The following is a 26660-nucleotide window of genomic DNA, read 5'->3' on the forward strand; positions in this document are numbered from 1 at the left end:
GACATATAGACCCCAGATCTCTTCATAAAGAGGACCTGTCATGCACGTTTCCCTTTTACAAGAGATGTTTACATTCCTTGTAATAAGAATAAAAGTATATATAAAAAAAAAAGTAAAATAAAGAATTAAAAAATAAAAAATTGCCCCCTTCCGTCCGTGTTCGTGCACAGAAGCAAGCGCATACGCAAGTCGTGCCCACGTATGTAAACGCCATTCAAATCCCACATGTGAGGTATCATTGCGAACGTTCGAGTGAGAGCAACTATTCTAGCCCTAGACCTTCTCTGTAACTCTAAACAGAAAACCCGTAAAAACGTTTAAAATGTCGCCTATAGAGATTCTTAAGTGCCAAAGTTTGGCGCCACTCCACGAGTGCGCAATTTTAAAGCGTCACATGTTGTTGGGTATCTATTTACTCGGTGTAACATCATATTTTTCATTATAGAAAAAAAAATTGAGCTAACTTTACGGTTTTATTTATTTTATAATTCAGGAAACTTTTTTTTTCCTAGAAAAAAAAAATACGTTTGAAAATCGCTGCGCAAATACCGTGCGACATAAAAAGTTGCAACGATCGCCATTTTATTCCCTAGGGTCGATGTTAAAAAAAATAAAACACAACATATCTAATGTTTGGGTGTTCTGAGTAATTTTCAAGAAATCAAAAAAATTATGATGTTTAAGTGCCAGAATTGGCTTCGGCTAGAAGAAGTTAAAGCAGGCGATACAATGTTTCCTCTCTCTGTCTGTGAAATGCTCGACTGGATCGCTCTTCAGAGTCCATAGTAAGTGTGATCTAGCCCTTCAAACAACTCTTTAAAAAGCTCTGTACTAGTAGAGCAGCAAATGGGATACTTACCTCTCATACTGTTTGCACCACCTAAATTCCCAGCTAAGGTTTTTTTCCAAGAGTGAGACTTCCAGGAATGGCGATCTCCTGGACCCCAACAGCACTCAGTGGTTCTTGCTGCTGACCTCCAAGCAAGGAGGGTCACGAAGAATTCATAATCATTTGTTTCTGTTAACCAGATCAAAAAAACGAAGCTAAAGGGGCAAGCAAAATGTTCAGAGTCAGACAATCCTTCATAACAATCCTGTTTACTACTTTTTTTTTTTTTTTTTTAAGACTGATGAAGGGCAATCGTCTATCCCCGAAACACGTTGGATGCTCTTTATTTGATGTGGCTACCAGCCATGATTATGGACTTAAGACGACATTTTGGCTCTCTTCTTGTTGATTGAATTTGGTTTACTCAATGGATGGAAAACCATTGCCTGTTCGGGAGGCCCCCCCCACACCCCCCCCCCCCCTCCCTTTTGGGGCAGAGCAGCCAAGGTTAGGTCATCAAGTCCAACCAGCGCCTCCTAAATGACAGACATAAGATCAGAGTCCGGTGCTACACATCTACCCCCCCATGTCGATACTGTCCTGTAAGGAGTGGAGGTCAGCATGTGGAACCACTAAGTCCAGAAGACAGACTTTCTATAAAAGTAGGGGCCGCACGTGAAGCCCCATACATTAGGTTGACCACCACTGGTTTAAGGTGGTTGTAATTTCCCATAGATGAATTGTTCCTATAGGTAAGCCTATAATAAGGCTTACCTATTGGTACTGTAAATATCTCCTAAACGTGCGCCGATTAGGAGAGATTTACTGTACATGCAGCCGATAAGGTCATCGGCGCAGGCGCTGTTAGGCCTGTGACATCACGTGGCTCTGGCCACTCACAGCCAGAGTCACGCTGACCTGGAAGGAAGACGGGTGAAGATGGATGCAGCCTCCAGCAGTGACAACGCATTGGTGGATGGCTTCGTTTTCAGGTAAGTTTCACATAATGTGCTAGTATGCGATGCATACTAGCACATTATGGCTTTACTTTACAGGCCACTTGCCGACCAGACCATAGCCGAAAGGCGGCTACAGCGAGGTCGTGTTTTTCTAGGTGGACGTCCATGGACGTCCTCCCAGAATCTGGCTCTCGTGTGCCCCCTGGGGCACGCTCCCGCAAATATCCATGACTGCCGGGTCCTCCACAGATCGTGGTAAATGGCCACTGGTAGCGGCCGTTTACCACGCGATCACTCCGTTAGATGATGGAGCGATCACTTGTAAATAAACCGGCGTCATGTCACGCCGGTTCCTCCCTCCCCTCTCTGTACAGTGCGAGGAGAGAGGGGGAGAGATGGCAGCAGCACTGTGGACTGGATGTGTAGTGCCCACAGCGCTGCTCTGTGCCAATAATCTGCAGTACTCTTCCTATACTGTGCAATACTCTGCAATAAATTTTAACAGAAAAAAAGATTTTTCATTCTGTCTAATATTCCCCATTTAAAGTGAACCTGTCATTGTGTGTTAATGAACATTAATTACAGAGCCAAATGTTAAAACCACTTAGATTTTTATTGCCCTCCCACTGAGAAGTCCTCTAACTGTCCTTCTGTGCCAGAACATGATAGTGTGACACTGGGACAGGAAGTGAAACCTCTCCAAATCAATACAGGAAGATTTCCTTTCATTTCTGGGACAGGAAGTTAAAAAATAAACCGCTCCAATCTAAAAAAATAAAAGCACTTTGTGGGGAAGGGTTAGGACCTCTATCAGATCTTTATTACTTTGTGTGAAGATTCTCCTTACTTCCTGGTGGCCAGTTAGAGGATAAAGAAAGGGGAAATCATCCAGTGATAAAAACCTGGCAGGGGCTCTAAACCTTCCTCTATCCTAAGCTAAAATAATATGCCTATGAGGCCTAGTACACGACCTACCCACTCCTCCAACATTAGAAGTCTATAGACTTCAGCTTTCTGGTCTCTGCCTCGCTCAGCGGTTCCTGCGCCAGGAGCTTATGGTGAAGTTTGTGGTGTTTGCCGATGCCCAGCTTGGGTAGGCCTCGGTTCAAGCCTTCCAGCAGTACGCAGGCCTTACAAAGTCCCTGGCTGGAGATGTACCCGCAGCGGGCGCAGGTACCCTGGACGGGCATCCTGACATCCTCTTTCACCGATAAGTTTTCCCCAGAGTGGATGATGTCAATGATGGCGCTGGGCCTCAGGGCCTCCAAGTCCTTCAGGAAAGCCCGGGCATGGCCGCGGTAAGCGTTAGGGGAATAGATGCACTCGGTGGAGAAGTAGTCAAGCTTTTTAAAGTAGGCGTAAAGCACAATCTCCTTCTCGTAGGCGTACTTCAGGGGCTTGCAGCGCGGGATGGCGCCCTCGCTGCCCGTTGTGATGGCGGTGCACCGTCGCAATCTGGCGATGTCCCCCCGGAGGAAGTTCATGAGCACCGTTTCGGCGATGTCGTCCGCGTTATGACCTGTAGTTGGAAGCACAGGAGAGGACATGTCACACAGGCAAAAACATTAACAAATCGCAGCATTTCAGGTCAGGCCTCATTCACACGGGCATACTATGACATGTACCCCTTTGAGGGCTGTGTTTTCCCGCACAGGGATGAGCAAGTGTTCCGTGACCTGGCATTCAGGTCAGTTAGGACGCAGCGGTTGCACACAGCTGCTGCTCTCAATTTATAAAAAGGAGACAGCGGAGTGCATCAATTAAGTGCAGTGTAAAGGAAAAAACTTTATTAAAAATCACAAGTGCCAATTCACGCGATGCATAAGGATAAGAGATGTAATCCACCCAGTGCGGCTTGCTGTAGAGCATGGGTGCTCAACCTGTGGCCCTCCAGGTGTTGCCAAACTACAACTCCCACCATGCCTCTGCCTTTGGGAGTCACGCTTGTATTATCAGCCTTGCAATGCCTCATGGGATTTGCTGTAGTTCCGCAACAGCTGGAGGGTCACAGGTTGAGCACCCATGCTGTAGAGCCTGAGTGTGCGTCTTCAGGAGCCAGGCGTTGCTTTGAGGAGCTGTGTAGGACAGCAGAAATGAAGCTGAAAATCCTGGAACCACCCTGGAGAGCATGGAATGTGCAAGAAAGAAAGTCATTTTGCACCAGGGAGGGCGCAACGTGGAGTGCGCAGTTACGTGTTTCGGAGCCAACTACGCCTTTTTCAAACCACGAGACTCAACAGCAAGCTTCACTGGGTGGATCGCATCTTATCCTTCTATATCCTTCTATAGTGGCGTTGCCACTTTTTTTTTTAATAAAAGTATTTTCCTATATACTGCCCTTAGGTTGGCGCCCTCTGATGTTTACGTAACATATTTCAGAGATTACTTCAATCTCAACAAAAAGGAGCTGCCATGAATATCTTTGAACCCATGGAGGTTTATAGTATAATCCTACACCCCCACTGCATATTCACGTGTAGGATTATGTTGTAGCTTAGCTGAATCCCTACCTGCGCAATTTGCGATAATTCCCTGTGCTGCTCACAATTTAACAGTTGTGTGAGTGCGCACACACACACACGGATAAAGATGAGCTCCAGGATCCCCACCCCAAATTGTAAAAAAGTCAGGAGCTACAAATACACTAACTGGTGATTTATTATAAAGGACACTTACCTGTCCAGCACTGTCCTTACCCAAGCCTATTCTTCAATCAGCTTCGGGTGCAGGTGCCAGAATCTGTAGTAAGGAGAACAGGAAGTGAAGCCTTGCGGCGTCACAACCGGTCTCCTACTGCGCATGCACGAGTCACGCTTCACCTTGTGAATGGTCCTGCTGTCTTCTAAGACCTGTGATTTGCCCCCAACGACTGTGGGGTGTAAGCCGAAAGTGGGAGCTGGTACCTGTCAAAACCAGGCACCCGCTCTCCCCCCCCCTCCAAAAAAAATTTTTAAAAAAAGTGCCGGGTGTCGCAGTGGAGGGGAGGGGGTGGTTTGCAAACAAGCAGAGCTTCCCCTTTTGGGTGGAGCTCTGCTTTAAGTGCCAACTGACACGAGGCAATGCAATTTGAGCAATTCAAAACGTAGATATTCACAAGCAGCAAGCATGCTCCTCCCATACCCCTATAGCTTACAGCTTCTTCGCTAAACCCCTTAACCTGACTCTTGCCCAACACCTGCTTGCCTTGTTCAATAATGAACTCCTATTCTTAAAGAACTTCAGTCTCCATTTAAATAAAATGGTGCCCCCCCCCCCCATTTTTTTCACCAGCGAGTAAGAGTACCGATACGTTCAGTCAAGTACTCGCTGATACCGAGTACCAATTGTAGCAGACCTAGCCGGGACAGAGGCTGTTGGAGGGGACAGAATGCAAGCCTCTTGCCTTGCGATTATGGGCCCTGGGAATTGGGGGAACAGTGCTCTTTGTGAGCTGTATGCCTGGGGACCCCTGAGGTGGTGTTACTTGGATTTAGATCCATGTCCCCGCCCCCCCCCCCCCAAGACACACAGACTCTGGATATGTATTTGCCAAATTAGCAATAGACTGAATGACACTGTTGGGACACAAAGTGTTAGATGCTAATGTCACCAACTCCAGCCCCCTGTCTGTTGTGTAAATGAGTCTAGTCTGGCTTGTAAGAGTATTCAACACATTGTTGTTTGTGCTGATTAACCCTGTGTTTATGTTTATGGTAATGTGTATTGAATAGTCTTACAGTGAGCTAGGAGACAAAGTCTAAGGGCCGGTTCACACAGCGAGCCGCGGCGAGGCGTCTCCGACTTCCTCGCCGCGACTTGCAGGGGGGGGTCAGCGGCGACTTGCAGAGGACTTCTGCATAGAAGTCAATGCAAGTCGCCCCCGAAGTCGCCCCGAAGTAGTACAGGAACCTTTTTTCTGAGTCGGAGCGACTCGAGTCGCTCCTCTCAGAACGGTTCCATAGTACTGAATGGGGGCGACTTGCGGGAGCGAGGCGAGGCGAGCCGTGTCGCCTCGCCTCGCAGTGTGAACCGGCCCTTACCCTGAAAAGTCCTATATCTCAGACAACTAGCCTGGGTCAATGACTAGATAATTAGCTCATGGTAATAAGGTTAGGTTTTAGTCTTCTTCTGTATTATAAATACTTGTCATTTTGGTTCTAAATAAAGAGTCCATGTTAGTACTAAGCAAGTCTCGTCTTGTTTTGTGCTTGTGAGTGGTTGGAATATCTGATATCTATATTCAGGCTGGGAGGAAGTGGTATATGACGGAAGCACTCAATCGGAGCGTGGGATAAGTTTCATCACACCGATTCCTTCGTGGTGCGATTTGAGCCCATACAAAATGAATGGGCTCAAATCCCACTGCAAAGAACTGCATGCGATTTGAACAGAAACGGGTATCGGAGCATCTGCACGAGTACTCATGCAAATGCTTAGTATCAGCACCAACATTGGTATCTGCGTAACCCTACTGGAGAGCCATTGTAGCTATCAAGTAGCCTTTCTGAACCTCTTCAGAAAAGAATCCCTTGAAAAAAAAAAATAATAATTTAGGTCTCAGAGAACCCCTGCCAAGAATGCATTGGGGCAGTTAAGAAAATGCCCCTTATATTGGTGGTCAGTGGGGATGCCCCTCTTACAGTGGTGGTTAGAAGGCAACCCTTACAGATCATCAGTGCCAAGTGGCGATGGACCTGGAACTTTGAAGGCACCATCAATTGGGAGAACAATAGCCACTGCTCTAGGAACCCCTAGCAACCTCTGAAGGAACCCTACTGGTCCTCAGAAATATGGTTGAGAATGGCTTCTGTAGAGGGAAATGTAGTTTGCAAGAGATTTGTGTTCTGCTTCTGAATAGATGGCCCTGAGAAGAAAAGAGGTCAACCATTTCTGAAAGCTAGTAAAGGATACTACTACAAACAAGAAAGTTCTTATTTTATGGGTGTGATAACCCGTTAAAGCAGCATATCAACATCAGAACCAAAATGTTACCTGTGCAGATTTTATCAACGCCCAGCATCATGGCCCCGCGGTCCAACGCCTGTCTCCTGAACACGCCACAAAACGTACAGTTGTTCTTCAGCCCCACTTGCTTGACGATCTGGTCCATGGTCCACCCGTAGAGCTCCTGGTAGGACACGATCTTCAGCGGCAGCTCGTATTGCTGCTGGTTTCTCTTCACCGTCTCCAGCGAGTCGTCTCTGTAGCCCGAGATGCCTTCATCTACGGACACCAGGATGAGCTCCAGACCGTAGTTATAGCGCTCGTTCAGAACCTTCATGACGTGGGCGAGCACCGTGGAGTCCTTTCCGCCAGAGGCGCCGATGCCGACTTTCTCCCCCGGCTGGAAGAGCTCGGCAGACACAATGGTGTGGTGGATCTCCTCCTCGAAGGCTTGGAAGAAACATTCTTTGCAGACGGAGTGGCCGGTCTTCGGTCTGCGCAGAACAGCGCGCTGAGTTTCGCAGCTGCTGCAATTCACAGGCATGGTTGGCTGGTCTGTAATAGAAAGGGAAGCATGTTTAAAAAAAAAAATAAAAAAATGGTTGTGCCCAAAAATGCTAAATGTTTAAAGCTGAACCCTGTGCAAACAGTTTACTAAACGGGTGAATTGCTTTACCTGCTGAACGGGTTTCAGTACTGTTCAAACAGACTTGTGTTCCAAGCCCCCCTTGCCAGGTCCTGAACTTCCCTGCAACCTACACCAATACAGCCAGAGCCAAGATCCACCCCCAGCCCATGATTAGACAGAGGCAAACTAACTAGATCATCACTTTTCTCTACGCTGTAAACACGTTCACTGGCTGTGAAAAGCACAGCAGAGCAGTTAAAAGCAGCCTGGTAAGCACCTGAAATAAGCCTACAGCCCCACCTGCTGGCAGGAAAGGGTATATACATAATATTCAAAGCAAACAATTCTTAAAGTGGGGTGCCCCTTAAAAAAATAAAAATAAATTAAAAGTCAGCAGCTACAAATACTGCAGCTGCTGACTTTTAATAATCGGACACTTACCTGTCCCAGGGTCCAGCGATGCGGGGGATCGAAGCTCCGCTCGCCCCCCCTCCCCTCCACTGGCATTCTGTGCGCACCTGGCTGGGTCTTCACAGCCGGAGGCACCCACTGCGCATGCGCCAGCAGCGCCGCGCGCCGTGATACGCTGCACAGTCATCTGGGACCTGTCACTGCGCGCCGAGGGGAAGTGACGTCCGGTGCCTGGGCACCGAAGGAGGCAGACTACGAGGGAACCCCTAAAAACAGGCATTTAGAGGAGAATTAAAAAAATAAATAATTCCAATTTTTTATTATATTTTTTGGGGGAATTTTACTCATTTCTTTTTGTTTTTGGGAGAAACACCACGTTAACTACAAATGAGATCCTAGACCACTCTGTAACCTACACTGCAGTAAACCAATACAGCTAGGTCCAAGATTTCCCCCCCCCCCCCAGCCCGTAATTAGCCCCACTTTCAAACCAATGAGATCATCACTTATCTCTATGCCAATGCAAGCATGTTAACTGGCTGTGTAAAGCACAGCATAGCAGTTAAAAACAGCCTGGTAAACACCTGAAATAAGCCTACAGCCCCACCTGCTGGCAGGAAATGTTAAATATTTCCTCAAAAATAAGACCCAGCGTGATTGTCAGGGATGGCTGCAATAAAAGTCCTACCCCGAAAATAAGCCCTAGTTAAAATCCTTGTAAAAATATGTAACCCGTTTAAAAAAAAAAAAAAAAGATTATATAATGTGCAGTGTGTGTCTCCTCGTATAACTTTATTATGGAAAATACCTTATTTACAGTGCCGCTGGGAGTTCACGTGACCAATGAATAATATCGTAAATAAATATATATAACAAAGAAGACATCCCCTGAAAATTTGTTTTTTGGACCCAAAATTAATACAAGACCTGGTCCTATTTTCAGGGGGGGGGGGGGGAACTGTATTCAGATTCAGAATACTTTAACAATCCCAAAAAGGAAATGATTGAATAGTATATAAATGCAACAGTTCTTAAAATTACCAAAATGAGGTCCTGGACCTCCCTGCAACCTGCACTGCGGTAAACCGTTCCAGCAGGTCCAAGATCCGCCCCCCCACCTCGTGACTCGACATTGGCAAACCAATGAGATCATCATGTTTCTCTATCCCAAATGTGAAGCATGTTCGCAGCAATAGATCCCTCATTGGTTCACATCCCCCCTCCCAGAGTGTTGCTGTGTGTGTGTGTGTGTGGGGGGGGGGGGGTCAAAGGGAAAGGGGGCCGATACAAAGACTAGTTCCTATACTTATAATAGTTCTATTAAAATTCTCTTTATTTGTGTTTTAATAAATACACTGAATGCTGCTTAATGAACACATCATTGGATTAGAGGACGGCTTGCTATGTAATCCTGGGAGCTCAGCTTCGCCGACAATAGTTGGCAAACTAATGGAAGGAGCGTTCAGGGATTATAAAGTTGGCACTGATATATATTTAATATATGCTTTTTTTTTTTTTTTTTAAATTGAAGAAAAAAAAAAAAAAACACAAATTAATGCCCACAAAGGAACGTAAAAACACAAAATTAGTATTATCCACTGTAAAAATATGAAATCTTAAAATGTCATTAAAGAAGTAAAAGCATGAAAAAAAAAAAAAAAAAAAAACACCAAGTGCATTACCCCAAAAATTACTTTTGTAATGGTGAAAGAGGACATCAGGACCACTGCTGTCTGAAGAGGAAGAAGGTATTCCTTCGAAATGCGTCAGCCAGCAGTGGTCCTGACGTCCTCTTTCACCATCTGGAGACTGTCGATACCTAGACCGATTGCCACGACCAGGTGGCTTATATTATGCAAATTTTCTTCACATGTTGGTGAGCAGATTTTTTTTTTTTTTTTTTTTTTTGTTTATCTGTTTTTATCAATAAATTTACTAAGGATAATGCACAAGGTCGGTTCGCCCTCTTTTCTTTACTCCACCCATATAAGGGACATTTTTTTTTTTTTTTTTTTTACTGGCCACCAATGAAGGGGAATTCTTCCCACTGACCAACAAAGTAAACGTTAGGACCAAGTTCACCTGCTGGTGGCACTGTGGAGCTCTAGGAAATTGTCCAAAATGTCTTGGTAGGCCGACGCCTTAACCACTTGCAGACCGGACCATTTTGCTGGTCAAAGACCAGACCACTTTTTGCGAAATGTCACTGCGTCGCTTTAACTGACAATTGCGCGGTCGTGCGACGTGGCTCCCAAACAAAGCCGACGTCCTTTTTTCCTACAAATAGAGCTTTCTTTTGGTGGTATTTGATCACCTCTGTGGTTTTTATTTTTTGCGCTATAAACAAAAATAGAGCGACAATTTTGAAAAAAAAAAAAACGCATTATTTTTTACTTTTTGTTATAATAAATATCCCCCAAAAATATATAAAAAAAACATTTTTTTCCCTCAGTTTAGGCCAATACGTATTCTTCTACATATTTTTGGTAAAAAAATAAATAAATCGCAATAAGCGATTATTGATTGGTTTGCGCAAAAGTTATAGCGTTTACAAAATAGGGATAGTTTTATAGCATTTTTATTAATAATTTTTTATTATTTTTTTTTTTTTACTAGTAATGGCGGCGATCTGCGATTTTTATTGTGACTGCGACATTGTGGGGGACCCATCGGACATTTTTGACACATTTTTGGGACCATTGTCATTTATACAGCAATCACTCCTATATAAATGCAGTGATTCCTGTGTAAATGACACTGGCAGTGAAAGGGTTAACCAGTGGGTGGCAGTGTAGGGGTTAAGTGTTCCTAGGGGTGTGTTACTAACTGTGGGGGGGTTGGGCTTTCATTTAGTGTACACTGATCTCTGCTCCAATCACATGGAGCAGAGATCAGCGTCACTAGTTGCTAGGCAGAATGGAGAAATGTTGTTTATACAGCATTTCCTCCATTCGGCCGCGGGGACGATCGCGGGGATGCCCGCGGCGATCGAGTCCGCGGGTCCCGCGACCGGACTCACGGGGGTCCCGACCAGCGCGGGAGCGCGCTGCCGGCGGGGCGCTCCCGATGGCAGGGCGGCATCGAATATTGGACGTACCTGTACACCAATATGCCTGCCCGTGCCATTCTGTCGACGTACATCGTCGTGCGCTGGTCGGGAAGTGGTTAAAGAGGAAGTAAAGTCCCATTTATTGTTTGTACTTATAGGTAAGCCTATAATAAGGATGAAGATGGATGCAGCCTTCAGCAGTGACGAGGGCTTCATTTGCAGGTAAGTTTAACATAATGTGCAAGTATACGATGCATACTAGCACATTATGCCTTTACTTTGGCGGGTCAAAAAAACAAACAAGCAAAAAAAAAAAAACTGCTTTACTTGCTCTTTAACCACATGCCGACCAGCCCCCGCAGTTGCACTGCGGCAGAATGGCACGGCTGGGTGAAACGACTTTATGCAACGTCGCTTCCCCCCCCCAGAGCCGATGCGAGTGCCCAGTGGTCACGATCACTGCCTGGCTCCCGCAATTGCTGCTGACACACCGAGAATCGGGATCTGTGGGGAGAAGAGACTGATCGTGAGTATGAACAGCGATCTGTCATCTCCCCTACACAGTCCCCCTCCCCCCTTCAGTTAGAACACACACTAGGGAACGCAATAAGCCCCTTGATCGCCCCCTAATGTTAACCGCTTTCCTGCCAGTGACATTTATACAGTAATCAATGCATTTTTATAGCACTGATTGCTGTATAAATGACAATGGTCCCAAAAAGGTTTTAAAATTGTCCCATGTGTCCGCCATAATGTGGCAGTCCCAATACAAAAGAAAAAAAAATTATATATATATATATATATATATATATATATATATATATATATATATATATATATATAAAAAAAATTTAAATTAATAATAATAATAATAATAATAAAAATGCCATAAAACTATCCCCTATCTTGTCTTGATGTTATAACTTTTTTTGCCCAAAGCAATCAATATACGCTTATTGCGTTTTTTTTTTTTCAAAAAATTTGTAGAATACAATCGGCCTAAACTGAGGGAAAAAATGTATTTTTTTATATATATTTTTGAGGGATATTTATTATAGCAAAAAGTTTTTTTCTAAATTGTCGGTCTTTTTGTGTTTATAGTGCAAAAAACCTAAAAATAAATAAATAAATAAATAAAAACCGCAGAGGTGATCAAATACCACCAAAAGAAAGCTCTATTCTTGCAAAAAAAAAAAAAGGACGTTAATTTTGTTTGTCGCACGGCCGCGCAATTGTTAGTAAAAGCGACGCAATGCCAAATCACAAAAAGTGCTCTGGTCAGGAAGGGGGTAAAATCTTCCAGGACTGAAGTGCTTAAGAGTTCCCTTCACTGGAACTAAGGGGCCAAGCCCAACCTCTGAAAAACAACCCCCCACACCATAATCCACCCTCCACCAAATGAACAAATGCACAAAGCAAGGTCCATAAAGACATGGATGAGCGAGTTTGGGGTGGAGGAACTTTACTGGCCTGACTTCAACCCAATAGAAAACCTTTATGATTAATTAGAGTGAACACTGCGAGCCAGGCCTTCTCATCCAACATCAGTGCCTGACCTCACAAAATGCGCTTATGGAAGAACGGTCAAATATTCCCATAGACACACTTCTGGGAAGGCTGTTCACAAGGTTCAGAAGCGTTGAAGCTGTTAGAGCTGCAAAGGGTGGGCCAACGCTATATGGAACCTTACGGACTAAGACTGGGATGCCATTAAAGTTCATGTGCGTGTAAAAGCAGGCGTCCCAATAATTTTGGCAATGTATATCTGGTCTCCCATCTGCTGCCACTAGGGGTTTATTTTAGGGATGCACCGAATGGGTTTTTTGGTGCCGAAACCGATACCGAAAATGAAAAATACACTAGGCCAAAAACCGAAACCGATACCGAAACAGCACCGATACCGAAAATGACTGTTTTTAAAAAATATTTTTATACAGGAGGTGGCCAGAGACTGGGGACATGGTACAGGAGGTGGTCAGAGACTGGGGACATGGTACAGGAGGTGGTCAGAGACTGGGGACATGGTACAGGAGGTGGTCAGAGACTGGGGACACGGTACAGGAGGTGGTCAGAGACTGGGGACACGGTACAGGAGGTGGTCAGAGACTGGGGACACGGTACAGGAGGTGGTCAGAGACTGGGGACACGGTACGGGAGGTGGTCAGAGACTGGGGACACGGTACAGGAGGTGGTCAGAGACTGGGGACACGGTACGGGAGGTGGTCAGAGACTGGGGACACGGTACAGGAGGTGGTCAGAGACTGGGGACACGGTACAGGAGATGGTCAGAGACAGAGGACACGGTACAGGAGGCATCCCCCATTGCAGGCCAGTGTCCCCCATTGCAGGCCAGTGTCCCCCATTGCAGGCCAGTGTGTCCCTTTGTGTCCCCTTTTGCATCCAGTGTGTCCCTTTGTGTCCCCTTTTGCATCCAGTGTGTCCCCTTGTGTCCCCTTTTGCATCCAGTGTGTCCCCTTGTGTCCCCTTTTGCATCCAGTGTGTCCCTTTGTGTCCCCTTTTGCATCCAGTGTGTCCCCTTGTGTCCCCTTTTGCATCCAGTGTGTCCCCTTTTGCATCCAGTGTGTCCCCTTTTGCAGTCAGTGTGTCCCCTTTTGCAGTCAGTGTGTCCCCTTTTGCAGTCAGTGTGTCCCCTTTTGCATCCAGTGTGTCCCCTTTTGCGGCCAGTGTGTCCCCTTGTGTCCCCTTTTGCGGCCAGTGTGTCCCCTTGTGTCCCCTTTTGCGGCCAGTGTGTCCCCTTGTGTCCCCTTTTGCGGCCAGCGTGTCCCCTTGTGTCCAGCGTGTCCCCTTGTGTCCAGCGTGTCCCCCTTTGCAGCCAGCGTGTCCCCCTTTGCAGCCAGCGTGTCCCCCTTTGCAGCCAGCGTGTGTGTCCCCCTTTACAGCCAGCGTGTGTGTCCCCCTTTACAGCCAGCCTGTGTGTCCCCCCTTTGCAGCCAGCCTGTGTGTCCCCCCTTTGCAGCCAGCCTGTGTGTCCCCCCTTTGCAGCCAGCCTGTGTGTCCCCCCTTTGCAGCCAGCCTGTGTGTCCCCTTTTGTTGCAGCCAGCCTGTGTGTCCCCTTTTGTTGCAGCCAGCCTGTGTGTCCCCTTTTGTTGCAGCCAGCCTGTGTGTCCCCTTTTGTTGCAGCCAGCCTGTGTGTCCCCTTTTGTTGCAGCCAGCCTGTGTGTCCCCTTTTGTTGAAGCCAGCCTGTGTGTCCCCTTTTGTTGCAGCTAGCCTGTGTGTCCCCCCTTTGCAGCCAGCCTGTGTGTCCCCCCTTTGCAGCCAGCCTGTGTGTCCCCTTTTGTTGCAGCCAGCCTGTGTGTCCCCCCTTTGCAGCCAGCCTGTGTAGGGAAGAGAGCCGCCTCCGCCGCTTGTTGGATCACAGCGCCGGGAACATCACAGCTTTCATTTCAATTGCTGTGTGTTCCCGGCCGCGCGCCGTCACACGCAGCCCCTCCCCCTTGTCCGGGCACTTTGATAGACAGATCATCCGTCCAATCCTGCGGATGATCTGTCTATCTAAGTGCCCGGACAAGGGGGAGGGGCTGCGTGTGACGGCGCGCGGCCGGGAACACACAGCAATTGAAATGAAAGCTGTGATGTTCCCGGCGCTGTGATCCAACAAGCGGCGGAGGTGGCTCTCCTGCGCTTCACACCCCCCATGATGGGCGTCACCAGGGCGGGGGCGGAGCCCCGCCCCCACCCAGGCCACGCCCCATTTTCGGCTCCATTATCGGCCGTTTTTCTCTTTCGGCAAATTGCCGAAAAGGGCATTTTCGGCCGATATGTTTCGGCGGCCGAAATTTCGGTGCATCACTAGTTTATTTACTAAAGCTGGAGAGTGCAAAATCAGGCTCGCTTCTGCATAGAAGCCATTTAGCTTCTAACTTCAGATTGTTCAATTAAGCTTTGGCAATAAAACCTTGAAGCCGATTGGTTTCTATGCAGAAGCGAGCCTGATTTTGCACTCTAACTTTAGGGAATAATCCCCTAGTGTCAGGAATCAGCAGCTGGGAGACCAGCTATACATTGCCAAAAGTATTGGGACACCTGCTTTTACATGAACTTTAATGGCACCCCAGTCTTAGTCCGTAGGGTTTAATATTGAGTTGGCACCGCACTTTGCAGCTATAACAGCTTCAACTCTTCTGGGAAGGCCGTCCACAAGGTTTAGGAGTGTGTCTGTGGGAATGTTTGACCATTCTTCCAGAAGTGTATTTGTGAGGTCAGGCACCGACGTTGAATAAGAAGGCCTGGCTCACAGTCTCCGCTCTTATTCATCCCAAAGGTGTTCTATCGGGTTGAGGTCAGGACTCTCAAGTTCCTCCACCCCAAACTCGCTCATCCATGTCTTTATGGACCTTGTGCACAGCCATGTTGGAACAGAAAGGAGCCGTCCCCAAACTGTTCCCACAAAGTTGGGAGCATGAAATTGTCCAAAATGTCTTGGTATGCTGACACCTCAAGAGTTCCCTTCACTGGAACTAAGGGGCCAAACCCAACCCCTGAAAAACAACCCCCCCCACACCATAATCCTCCCACCACCAAATGATTTGGCCCAGTGCACAAAGCAAGGGATTATGGTGTGGGGTTGAGCCAAGACCTGAAAAACATATTAGGGTTTCCTCAGGCATAAAAAGATTGAGAGAGGCTGCTGTAGAGTGTCACTTGACTGACAACTCTGAGACTGTTGGGGCTGCTAAGGTCACATCCAAGATGGTGGCACCCAACCCTTCTCTTTGGATGTCTACACAAGGAAGACTTTTACAGGTAAAGATCTTTAAATGGCCATAAAATCGTATAGGAAGATTGTTGTTAAAATGAATGGCTGTCAACAAGGTCTCTTTAAGAAGAACAACCCAAGTAATAATAATGTGAAGAGTACGATTGTTAAACTCATAATCTATGTTTAACAGATACCAACACTTTATGGTGAAGCTCCGTTCACTTTAAATGTCCCAAACTAGAGGAGATACTACCTTAGAGCGTACTCATGTGAAAAGTCGGGAAAGCATTACTTCCTATGAATAATCGACACCTTCATGGGCTTCTACAACCACCCGGACCCTTTTTGGAATACCCCAAAAGAAGCAAAACCAAACCCCAAACTTCCCGATTGCTAACTTGTTTGCCCCTTTCTGCTTCATGCCCCATACATTATCGATGCCACCCGTAATTGTAATGGGCTGATAGTATAGGGTGGGCCATAACCTGTAAGGCCTACATTTTTGGATTTTTGTCTTGAAAGGAGAACCAACATGCAAGAACCCAGACAAGCCCATCAATCACTCCAAAAGTGGAAATGTAATTATAGGAACATACAGCTTATAGGAACATACAGAAATGTTACTTTTGCCCAAGCTGTACCTTGTGCAAGTTTTACGCTTTGTCTTGAATTCCTCCTTAAAAATAAAAGAGCCCTCCTTCTGACTTCGCACTTGTGATCTGTCTCCTCATAGCTGTATATATGTAGTGTAAGATCATTTATGGCTGCCTGTGAAAGCTAGTCATGCCAGATATAGAATGGAATTCAACTGTATTGCTCATTGTTCTCCTTGCTGGAGAGAAAGCTGTACCTGAGGACCTGCAGTGCAAGGAAATCCCTGCTTCTTCTTCAATCAGTGTGTGGCTTTGTGTTACCTCCAGTTTTCATGCCTCTTCTCAATCATAATTCCACTAGTCATTGGCTCTGATATGAGGAAGCAAAGCCCTGCTCCTCCTGGTGAAGTTACATACACTGCTGAGCTTCTGCGTACCTCTTAGCCTTGACTGCTCTAATATGCAATTAGTGACATCTTGAGGAGGTGAAGTTCAATCTACAGTCAAGTCTTCACTGCTGTTAACAGCTAGGGCTCAGTTAGAAGGGAGCAGAGTTCCATCCTCCGTTCAGAGCTACTTTCTGCTGCTTCCACCTCGGAGCTGTGTGCAGGCAGCCCATAGAAGCGGAGGCAGATGCGTCAGCTGCATGTACACAGTGGCATGTAAAAATGTTGACATGCCACTGTGTCTGTGCAGCCGCTGCATCTGCATCCACTTCTATGGGCTGCCTGCACAAAGCTCCGAGGTGGATGCAGGCGCAGCAGGCTCTGCAAGGAGGATGGGACTTCGCACCCATCTGGTCTTAATCCTCTGAGTTTAGCTTTATAAAAGCACAAAGTTTGCTAAAGGGAGAGCCCAGCATGCATTCAGACTTTCATTCAAATTTCCATACAACCCCATCAAACAAACTTTTTCAGCAGAGCAGCTAAGAATAGCCTGGTAAGCACCTGAAATAAGCCTAAAGCCCCATCTGTTGGCAGGAGTGGTATATCCAAAATATTCAAATGTAACGGTTCTTATTTACAAGTGAAAATATATTTTTACTTTTTATTTAAACCTTGAACATAAAATAGATATTTACAAAAAACAAAACAAAAAAATAAAAACTATACATTTCGTTTCATCAGTTACACATAATATGATGAAGCCATAAAGTGAACCGCTCTCCCCGGGATATTCACCCAGAAAGAACAAGACTTCAAATAAGTGTATTACCATCTATGTATAAAGATCACTCTCATAAAAGAGCCATCAACCGCCACTGCAGCAATGTTCACGAACCTGAGTGATGAATCTCCCCAAGCGCCAGCTGATGCGTTTCGCCAATACTTCATCAGGTATATTAGGCACATGTGAGAAGTCATTGACAGCTGTAGCTTGTCTGTAAAGCCACGTTGGTCTGTCTCGCCCACAGTGAGGAGGGTATCAGTCTGCCACATACAGCAGTAGAAACATGGCAGGTATCAAACTATCTCCAAAGCCACCAACAATGTTTGCTACTCGTTAAATCTTTAAAATTATTAACATCTAAAAAAATAAAAAAAATTAAAATAACTGAACAGGTCATACTTTCAAGATTCCTATAAGGATCCATTGGAATTACAAACTTTTTACAGACCAGAGATAACTTTGGAGAGGAAACCGTGAGTCTTTTTCACAGAAAAGAACCAATATATGTATAATAACAACATGTAAAAGGAACCTGTGAGTAGAGCATATAGGAGCTGCCATTGTAGACTAGGTAAAAAAGTGAATCTGTGGGCCAGGCGATGGACATTCAAGCATTTTACATATTCGTAATAAGCATTGGATGAGCTTTAAAGCAAGCCATCCCTGACCTCTGTAGCTGAAGGCACTCTAGAGCAATTCATCCTCAAAAAATCATAGCTGAAGTTATAAAAAGGAATTGTCTCGGCGGCTCAGCTATCCCTCATTCCTGACCTCTGTAGCTGAAGGCACCCTAGAGCAGTGGTCATCAACCCTGTCCTCAGGGCCCACTAACAGGCCAGGTTTACAAGATAACTCAAATACATCACAGGGGATAATTTGCTGCTCAGTTATTGCCGTATTCTAGTCTGCATCTTCCCAAGGTAATATATAAAACCTGGCCTGTTAGTGGGCCCTGAGGACAGGGCTGATGACCACTTCTCAAGAGCAATTCATCCTCAAAAATCATAGCAGAAGCTCTGAAGTTATATAAAAGGAATTGTCTCAGCGGCTCAGCTCTCCCCTCATTCCTGACCTCTGTAGCTGAAGGCACTTGTACAGCAATTCATCCTCAAAGATCAGAGCAGAAGCCCTCAAGTTATAGAAGCATTTGCCATGGCAGCTTAGCTCACCTTCATTCCTGACCTCTGTAGCTGAAGGCACTGTAGAGCAATTCATTCTCAAAAATCATAACAGAAGCACTGAAGTTTTAATAATTGTCTCAACAGCTCAGCTCCTCCTCATTCCTCTTCCCTGCCATAATTCAGCAGCTCCGCTCACCTTGCTTCCCATTCCCAGCAGCAAATTAGCAGCTCAGCATCATTTTCCCAGCTAAAAGTCAGCAGCTCAGCTCCCCCTACTCCCCGTTCCCAGGAGTGACCCATTAGCTCAGCTCAGCTCACCCTACTCCCCGATCCCAGGAGTAACCCATTAGCTCAGCTCACCCTACTCGCCGTTCCCAGGAGTGACCCATTAGCTCAGCTCACCCTACTCCCCTTTCCCAGGAGTGACCCATTAGCTCAGCTCACCCTACTCCCCGTTCCCAGGAGTGACCCATTAGCTCGGCTCACCCTACTCCCCGATCCCAGGAGTGACCCATTAGCTCAGCTCACCCTACTCCCTGATCCCAGGAGTGACCCATTAGCTCAGCTCACCCTACTCGCCGTTCCCAGGAGTGACCCATTAGTTCAGCTCACAATACTCGCCGTTCCCAGGAGTGACCCATTAGCTCAGCTCACCCTACTCGCTGTTCCCAGGAGTGACCCATTAGCTCAGCTCACCCTACTCCCGTTCCCAGGAGTGACCCATTAGCTCAGCTCACCCTACTCCCCGTTCCCAGGAGTGACCCATTAGCTCAGCTCACCCTACTCCCCGTTCCCAGGAGTGACCCATTAGCTCAGCTCACCCTACTCCCCGTTCCCAGGAGTGACCCATTAGCTCAGCTCACCCTACTCCCCGTTCCCAGGAGTGACCCATTAGCTCAGCTCACCCTACTCCCCGTTCCCAGGAGTGACCCATTAGCTCAGCTCACCCTACTCCCCGATCCCAGGAGTGACCCATTAGCTCAGCTCACCCTACTCCCCGATCCCAGGAGTGACCCATTAGCTCAGCTCACCCTACTCGCCGTTCCCAGGAGTGACCCATTAGCTCAGCTCACCCTGCTCCTTGCTGTGATTTAGCAGTTCAGCCCCCCCCCCCCCCCATTTCCCATACCTTGCAGACTCAGCATCTCCCTTTTCTCTGTGATCCAGCTCCTCGTTTCCCCTTCCCTGCTATAGAATTCAGTTCCTCACTTTTCCGCCAGCCATGATTCAGCAGCTCAGCTCACCCTGCTCTCCATTCCCTGCAGTCATTGTGCAGCTCCTGCTCCCTCCTCCTAGCCATGATTTAACAGCTCAGCTTATGCCAGGAGTGTTTCATTAGCTTAGCTCACCTTGCTCCCCCTCCCCACCAGCAGTGATTTAGCAGCTCAGCTCTCCCTGCTCCCTCCCCCGCAACCACAATTAACCACTTGCCTACTGGACACTTTCACCCCCTTCCTCAGCACACCCTACTTCCTATTCCCAAGAGTGACTCGTTAGCTCAGCTTACCCTGCTCTCCTCTCCCAGCTTTGATCGAGCAGCTCAGCCTCCTCCTCCCAGTAGGACCAAGCAACTTTTAAGGCCTTTAAAATTTTTCTGTAAAACGTAGAGCAAGATCCGGTCAACTGAATCGCTAGGTCACTACTAAAAGGGGGAAGCATCTGAGCTCCCACCTCCCAGAAGTGATTCAGCTGCTCAGCTCCCCCTCTTAGCAGTAATTAAACAACTCAGCTCCCACTACATAGTAGAAACAGAAGCTATACAAGGGGACACAGGGTCAACTAAATAGCCAAGACATTCCTAGAAGAAGAGGAAAAGGGGTAGCTGAGCTAAGCCACTGCTGGGAGGGGGCAGACGGGTGAGCAGAGCTGCTGAGAACGACTTCAATGCTTATGCTGCAAGCTTTGAGGATGAATTGCTTCAAAGTGCATACAGCTACAGAGGTCAATGAGGGCTTGTTTTGAATCTGCAACACTGTTCAATAAGAATATGTAAATACTTGAATGTTTCTAGCCTGGCCACAGGCAAAGACTCTGTTAAAAGTAAGAATAAAAAAAAAAAAAAAAAAAAAATTTATTTATATATATATATATTATATATATATATATATATATATATATATATAAACACCTTTCTGGAGGTATTAGGTGACGTGTCAGCCCATATCCCAACCCTCTCTATTACAGTCAAAACACCAGCCATTCTAACAGAAAAAGCTTCGGCACTTAAGAATAGTGACAAAAGCTTGCCCACGCCATTCCAGCCTTCTGCCCATTCCTATTGGGCAGTAAGGCAGCCCATAACAATGAGGCAATAGGAACATAGGGGGCATGGGAGGTGGTGGCATGCTGTGACACTACCCAGAATTATGGGAGCTTTGCCAGTAAGAACGGCAGAGTTTGACAATAACAGCAAGGCCGTTGAGGCTGTTAAAATAATCAGCATAGCAGCACATGGTCACATGACTAATGCCAAGGCAGCCAGAGTCAGCAAACTCAAAGCAGCAAGTGTAGAAGAACGGACCGGAAGGGCGTCCTGCAGACAGCAGTACATAATTGGGCCTCAACAAGAACCAGAGGAAGAGGAAAAATTTTCAGACTGAGCACCAGGGGAAGGGGAAAACTTTCCAGAGTGAGAACCAGAGGGAACCACAGAAGAAGGGCCCAGACCCCCCAGGCGTGCATCCCTGGCAGCCCCGCGTTTCAGGCGGTTAAACATATAAGGGTGTTGAGTGGAGAAGTGGGTCTCCAGCGCCAGGTCCCGTGCACTCTGGCTCCTCTCCCCCGACAGTATCAGAGTGTGGCACACCTCGCAGTACATGTGGACGCTGCTGAGCAGGCGGTCGCGTAGCGCCTGGCGGTACGAAGAAGACAGGGCCCTGCTTTGACTGCTAGATTGCTGCCTACGTCTTGAGCAGGAAGGCCTTGAGGAGACGTCTGAGGCTTTGGGTGGGCCGGACGAAGTGGCGGGAGCAGTCAATGCCTGGCACTTGCTCAGGTCAGGTGTTGCAGGCGGCCCAGAGGAAGTCACAGGGGCGGCTGTAGGCTGATGCCTGGCCAAGTTGGGGGTCTTGGTGGGTTCGGAGGATGTTGCTGGAGCTGTGGTGGTCTGACATTTGGTGAGCTCAGGAATTTCGGAGCTGGTGGCTGGAGCCATGGTGGCAAGGCGTTTTGGCGCTCGTCTGCCTTCGCTTTGCTCAGCGGTGGACGCGCCGGACCTCTTGACCGGAATGAGGACGAGTCCGCTGCCATCGCTGCTGCACTCCCAGGTTTGGATGGAGGGTGTCGTTGTAGGCGTTTGAGCGGCGGGTGTAGTTGTAGGTGTAAGCGTAGGTGTCTGAGTGGCAGGTGTAGCTGGAGGAGTAGGTGTAATAATTGGGCCGCAGTAGCCAGCGGCCGCTGCCGCGTCAAACACTTCCTCCCGGGTCAAGTTGTGGCGTCTTTCAAGGTGGGTATAGAGGCAAGTGGTGCCCAGCTTGCCCGGGACCGTCCCTCTCTTCACCTGGACCTGGCACAGCAAGCAGTAGACTATGGGCTCACGCTGAAGGTTGGAGGACCCGCCGGGAACACCGAAAAAGTACCAGGCGGGCGAAGCGTAAGATGAAACTGGAGTACTCTCCTTTTCAGCAGAGGGAGCTTTCGTAGGCGGCACATTATCGCCGGGGGAGGGATTTCCGGGAATTCTCGGGCACTCAACGGAGGCCACTGCTGCTGCGGAAGCCGACGCGACACTGACTATTTGGGGGAGGTGGGCAGAGGTGCGGGTGGGCTCTTCTTCCGGTTCCTCTTGCTTCACCTGGTAGATGGGGAAGGACATGGCAGATAGGAAGCAATAAATTGGCCCACAAGGTAGGACACACTCACGTCAAGTCTCCGAAAGCCCCTCCTCCTCCTCCTCCTCCTCCTCCGTCACAAGTGCTCCTCCGCCTCGGAAAAGGACGTATCGCCGGACAGCGTTGGGTTCAAGGAAGGAGAACTCAACCCCCCTATTCTGGAAGACATGAAAGAACACATCAAAAAATTTGGAATAACTCAAAAAGATTGAATTACTGAAGATACGCTATACACATCTGGGGGAGGGAGCACCAACGCAATGAGCCAGGCATGCTGATAGGAGGAGGCAGCAGAGCAACAGAGAGGCAAGCTTATCACTCTTCACTGTCCGAGTCATCCTGGACCCGCCCCTTCCTGTGATAGAGATATATATATATATATATATATAATTTCAGATTTTGGGTGTAATATTATATATATATATATATATATATATATATATATAGAGAGAGAATTTAGTAGTGTTACACAATGATTATGCCTGGTCTTCTTTATATCCAATCTAAAATGCTAAATATTGTCCTAAAATTGTTCAGATAATTCAGATCTGTGGTTGTGACTCTTCCTGGACACCAGATACAGCCAAAAAAGTGCAAACCTTCACTGTACACATGCTTGACATCACACAGCACCCCCATATCACAGGAATACATGTAAACATGCCCCCCTTGCTGTGTCCTCTCCACCATAAATCCCATTTCCTCACCTTTTAGCTTCTTCTTCTTGATCTCCCTATTTCATGTGACTCGCCAACACGCTCATTCACCCTTCACCTGCTAAAAACTACACTCCCAGCAGGCCTTGCGCCACAAATCAGCGCTCATTAGATTGGCTGTCCGCCCCGAAGGATGCCGGGAAATGTAGTTCGCGGCTCGTCAAGCGTTCCACGCCTCTCGCCCGAAGCGCTTCCTCTGGTGACGTCAATCACAAGAGCGCCAAATCCATGCTCTCCTGGGTGTCGTTTCTGTGAGCGATGACAGCGGCCATTTTTTAGAAGATCGTTTTGGTTAGAGATAGGGGGAATGGCTCCGACAATATGGCTCCGATAATGGGGACAAGAATTAGTTTTTACTCAAAATGTTACAGTTTTGCAACTTTGAAACTTGCTGTTTAGGAAAACTGTTGGGGTTGGGGTTGGGGTGGGGGTCTTTGTGTTTTCAATACACCAGGGCTCTCTTATTATACATGGAGGAGGGGTAACTATTGTCAAGTAGTTTAGTAAAGTATTGATGTCATTTATAGTAGCCAATCCCAAAAAATCTGTCTTGTGAATTTAAGATGTAATATTTCTATTTGGACAGTAGAGGGAGCTGTAAAACAAGAGTGACATTTTGTAAGCTTATGGCCAATAAATTATTAAACAATTTTAAAGAATAGGTGAACAATATTTATTATATAAGGTAAAAAGTAAAGGAGGAAAATAGAACAGACATTGGAGGATTCTCCGGAGGAGAGAGAACAGCCAGATAGAAATATTATCTGCACCGCCAAACTGGATACAGATCAGCCTCATAGCGTAAGATTATTATTAGTAGTAGTAGTATTAGTAATAATAATAATGTTGTACAACCAGATTTAACATTTGTAGGATTATCATTAGTATTATTAGGCTATTATTATTAATAATAATAATATAAATATTATTTATAAATAAATACTGTAAAAATATTATTGTTGTTTCAATAATAATTTTCATCAAAATCATTGTTATTAGTAGTAGTAGTAATAATAATATAAAAATAATAATTATTATTATCATCATGATCATTGGTATTATTAGTAGTAGTAATAATTATAATATAAAAATAATAATTGATGAATTGATAATAACTGATCAGAACCACAAGAGAAGGACGGCACTCCTCTGCTTGACAGTAGCTTCTGCTGGAAAGAGAGGATGGGCTGAGACCTGAGTGGCAGGAAACCCATGTGAGAGAATTGACCAATGGTTAATTTCTTTGGTCAAGAGGAGGTCTCTCATAAAAGGGGGGGGGGGGGTTACATGCTCTGGGAGAGAGGAGTTTGAGGTCCAGAGGTTCAGGATCGGAGGCCCAGGAGTTCAGAGATCCCAGAGCCTCTGGGAGGAGGCTTAAAAGCCCGGGAGTTCAGAGATCCCGGAGCCTCTAGGAGGAGGCTTGAAAGCCCGGGAGTTCAGAGATCCCCGAGCCTCTGGGGGGAGGCTTGAAAGCCCGGGAGTTCAGAGATCCCCGAGCCTCTGGGAGGAGGCTTGAAAGCCCGGGAGTTCAGAGATCCCGGAGCCTCTGGGAGGAGGCTTGAAAGCCCGGGAGTTCAGAGATCCCGGAGCCTCTGGAAGGAGGCTTGAAAGCCCGGGAGTTCAGAGATCCCAGAGCCTCTGGGAGGAGGCTTGAAAGCCTTGAGTTCAGAGATCCCGGAGCCTCTGGGAGCAAGCTTGAAAGCCCGGGAGTTCAGAGATCCCGGAGCCTCTGGGAGGAGGCTTGAAAGCCCGGGAGTTCAGAGATCCCGGAGCCTCTGGGAGGAGGCTTGAAAGCCCGTTAGTTCAGAGATCCCGGAGCCTCTGGGAGGAGGCTTGAAAGCCCGGGAGTTCAGAGATCCCGGAGCCTCTGGAAGGAGGCTTGAAAGCCCGGGAGTTCAGAGATCCCAGAGCCTCTGGGAGGAGGCTTGAAAGCCCAGGAGTTCAGAGATCCCAGAGCCTCTGGAAGGAGGCTTGAAAGCCTTGAGTTCAGAGATCCCGGAGCCTCTGGGAGCAAGCTTGAAAGCCCAGGAGTTCAGAGATCCCGGAGCCTCTGGGAGGAGGCTTGAAAGCCCGGGAGTTCAGAGATCCCGGAGCCTCTGGGAGGAGGCTTGAAAGCCCGGGAGTTCAGAGATCCCGGAGCCTCTGGGAGGAGGCTTGAAAGCCTGGGAGTTCAGAGATCCCGGAGCCTCTGGGAGGAGGCTTGAAAGCCCGGGAGTTCAGAGATCCCGGAGCCTCTGGGAGGAGGCTTGAAAGCCCGGGAGTTCAGAGATCCCGGAGCCTCTGGGAGGAGGCTTGAAAGCCCGGGAGTTCAGAGATCCTGGAGCCTCTGGAAGGAGGCTTGAACGCCTGGGAGTTCAGAGATCTCAAAGCCTCTGGAAGGAGGCTTGAAGGCCCGGGAGTTCAGAGATCCCGGAGCCTCTGGGAGGAGGCTTGAATGCCTGGGAGTTCAGAGATCCCGGAGCCTCTGGGAGGAGGCTTGAACGCCTGGGAGTTCAGAGATCCCGGAGCTTCTGGGAGGAGGTTTGAACGCCTGGGAGTTCAGAGATCCCAGGGCCTCTGGGAGGAGGCTTGAACGCCTTGGAGTTCAGAGATCCCGGAGCCTCTGGGAGGAGGCTTGAACGCCTGGGATTTCAGAGATCTCGGAGCCTCTGGAAGGAGGCTTGAAGGCCTGGGAGTTCAGAGATCCCGGAGCCTCTGGGAGGAGGCTTGAACGCCTGGGAGTTCAGAGATCTCGGAGCCTCTGGAAGGAGGCTTGAAGGCCCGGGAGATCAGAGATCCCGGAGCCTCTGGGAGGAGGCTTGAATGCCTGGGAGTCCAGAGATCCCGGAGCTTCTGGGAGGAGGCTTGAACGCCTGAGAGTTCAGAGATCCTGGAGCCTCTGGGAGGAGGCTTGAACGCCTGGGAGTTCAGAGATCCCGGAGCTTCTGGGAGGAGGCTGGAACGCCTGGGAGTTCAGAGATCCCGGAGCTTCTGGGAGGAGGCTGGAACGCCTGGGAGTTCAGAGATCCCGGAGCCTCTGGGAGGAGGCTTGAACGCCTCGGAGTTCAGAGATCCCGGAGCCTCTGGGAGGAGACTTGAACGCCTGGGAGTTCAGAGATCCCAGAGCCAGATAGACGGAGGCGAGTCAAGGGAAGCCGACATCTGGCCCCTGGAGGAGAAGTCATCATGTAGTGCTGGAGAAGGACCGGGCGTCCCATGCGGGGATGTACCGAATAGCGTGCAGGAGGAAGTAGGAACTAAGCGGAAGAAGAAAACTGGGAATCGACTTTCTGTGAGTAGAAGATGGACTGTTGATTGGGAGAGAGCAACGGGAGTGCAACCCAGTAGGACTAACCTGTAACCTCATACCGTGTATCCAAGGACCACAGTATCAAGCACTTTTGCAGGACTGAGGGAAGTTTGACAACACAAGTCATGGAAATAGGCAGTGTGGCCTGTGACTTCGGGGGTCAACATCCACAACATTATTCAGAGTGATGCTTATCTGTCCATATTGGAAGTTCTACATAAGAGAGAATTGGAACCAGGAAAGGATCGCTAGGAGGGGTTTAAATAACAAATGCTACGGCTACCGATTAGTACCCCTTGTTGATCTAAAACCGGGGTCGGATGGGGCATCTCATATCCTCTGTTGCCTAGCTCGCCGACTTATACCCGGAATAAAGCATTATAAAATCCAGAGTCTGGACTGTGTGGGGCGATGTACTTGC

General features: G+C 47.7%; 1 protein-coding gene across 2 annotated transcripts; it reads right to left on the reverse strand.

The window, feature by feature from the left end:
• Nucleotides 1-2382: 2382 nt before the first annotated feature.
• Nucleotides 2383-23071, reverse strand: CTU1 (cytosolic thiouridylase subunit 1). Of its 2 annotated transcripts, XM_077456482.1 has the most exons (4): nucleotides 22942-23071; nucleotides 22266-22392; nucleotides 6760-7266; nucleotides 2383-3307 (listed from the first exon to the last, which is right to left on the reverse strand). In XM_077456482.1, exons 3-4 carry the CDS (start codon nucleotides 7253-7255, stop codon nucleotides 2778-2780), a joined length of 1026 nt encoding a protein of 341 aa, XP_077312608.1. In that variant the 5' UTR covers nucleotides 7256-7266; nucleotides 22266-22392; nucleotides 22942-23071; the 3' UTR covers nucleotides 2383-2777. The 2 variants fall into 2 exon arrangements, with proteins under 2 accessions (XP_077312608.1, XP_077312609.1); XM_077456483.1 differs by lacking the exon at nucleotides 22266-22392 and having other exon boundaries at nucleotides 22942-23044.
• Nucleotides 23072-26660: the final 3589 nt, after the last annotated feature.

This window comes from Lithobates pipiens, unplaced genomic scaffold (genome assembly GCF_037356315.1).
Source record: "Lithobates pipiens isolate NorthernLeopardFrog02 unplaced genomic scaffold, aLitPip1_a1.2 Scaffold_27, whole genome shotgun sequence".
Taxonomy (NCBI): domain Eukaryota; kingdom Metazoa; phylum Chordata; class Amphibia; order Anura; family Ranidae; genus Lithobates; species Lithobates pipiens.

Excerpts from the sequence above, each read along its gene's own strand:
- CTU1 (XM_077456482.1), bottom strand. The coding sequence starts at position 7,255 with ATGCCTGTGAATTGCAGCAGCTGCGAAACTCAGCGCGCTGTTCTGCGC. Across the intron at positions 3,308-6,759 it reads CGTTGATAAAATCTGCACAG|GTCATAACGCGGACGACATC; the intron begins GTAACATTTTGG and ends TTCCAACTACAG.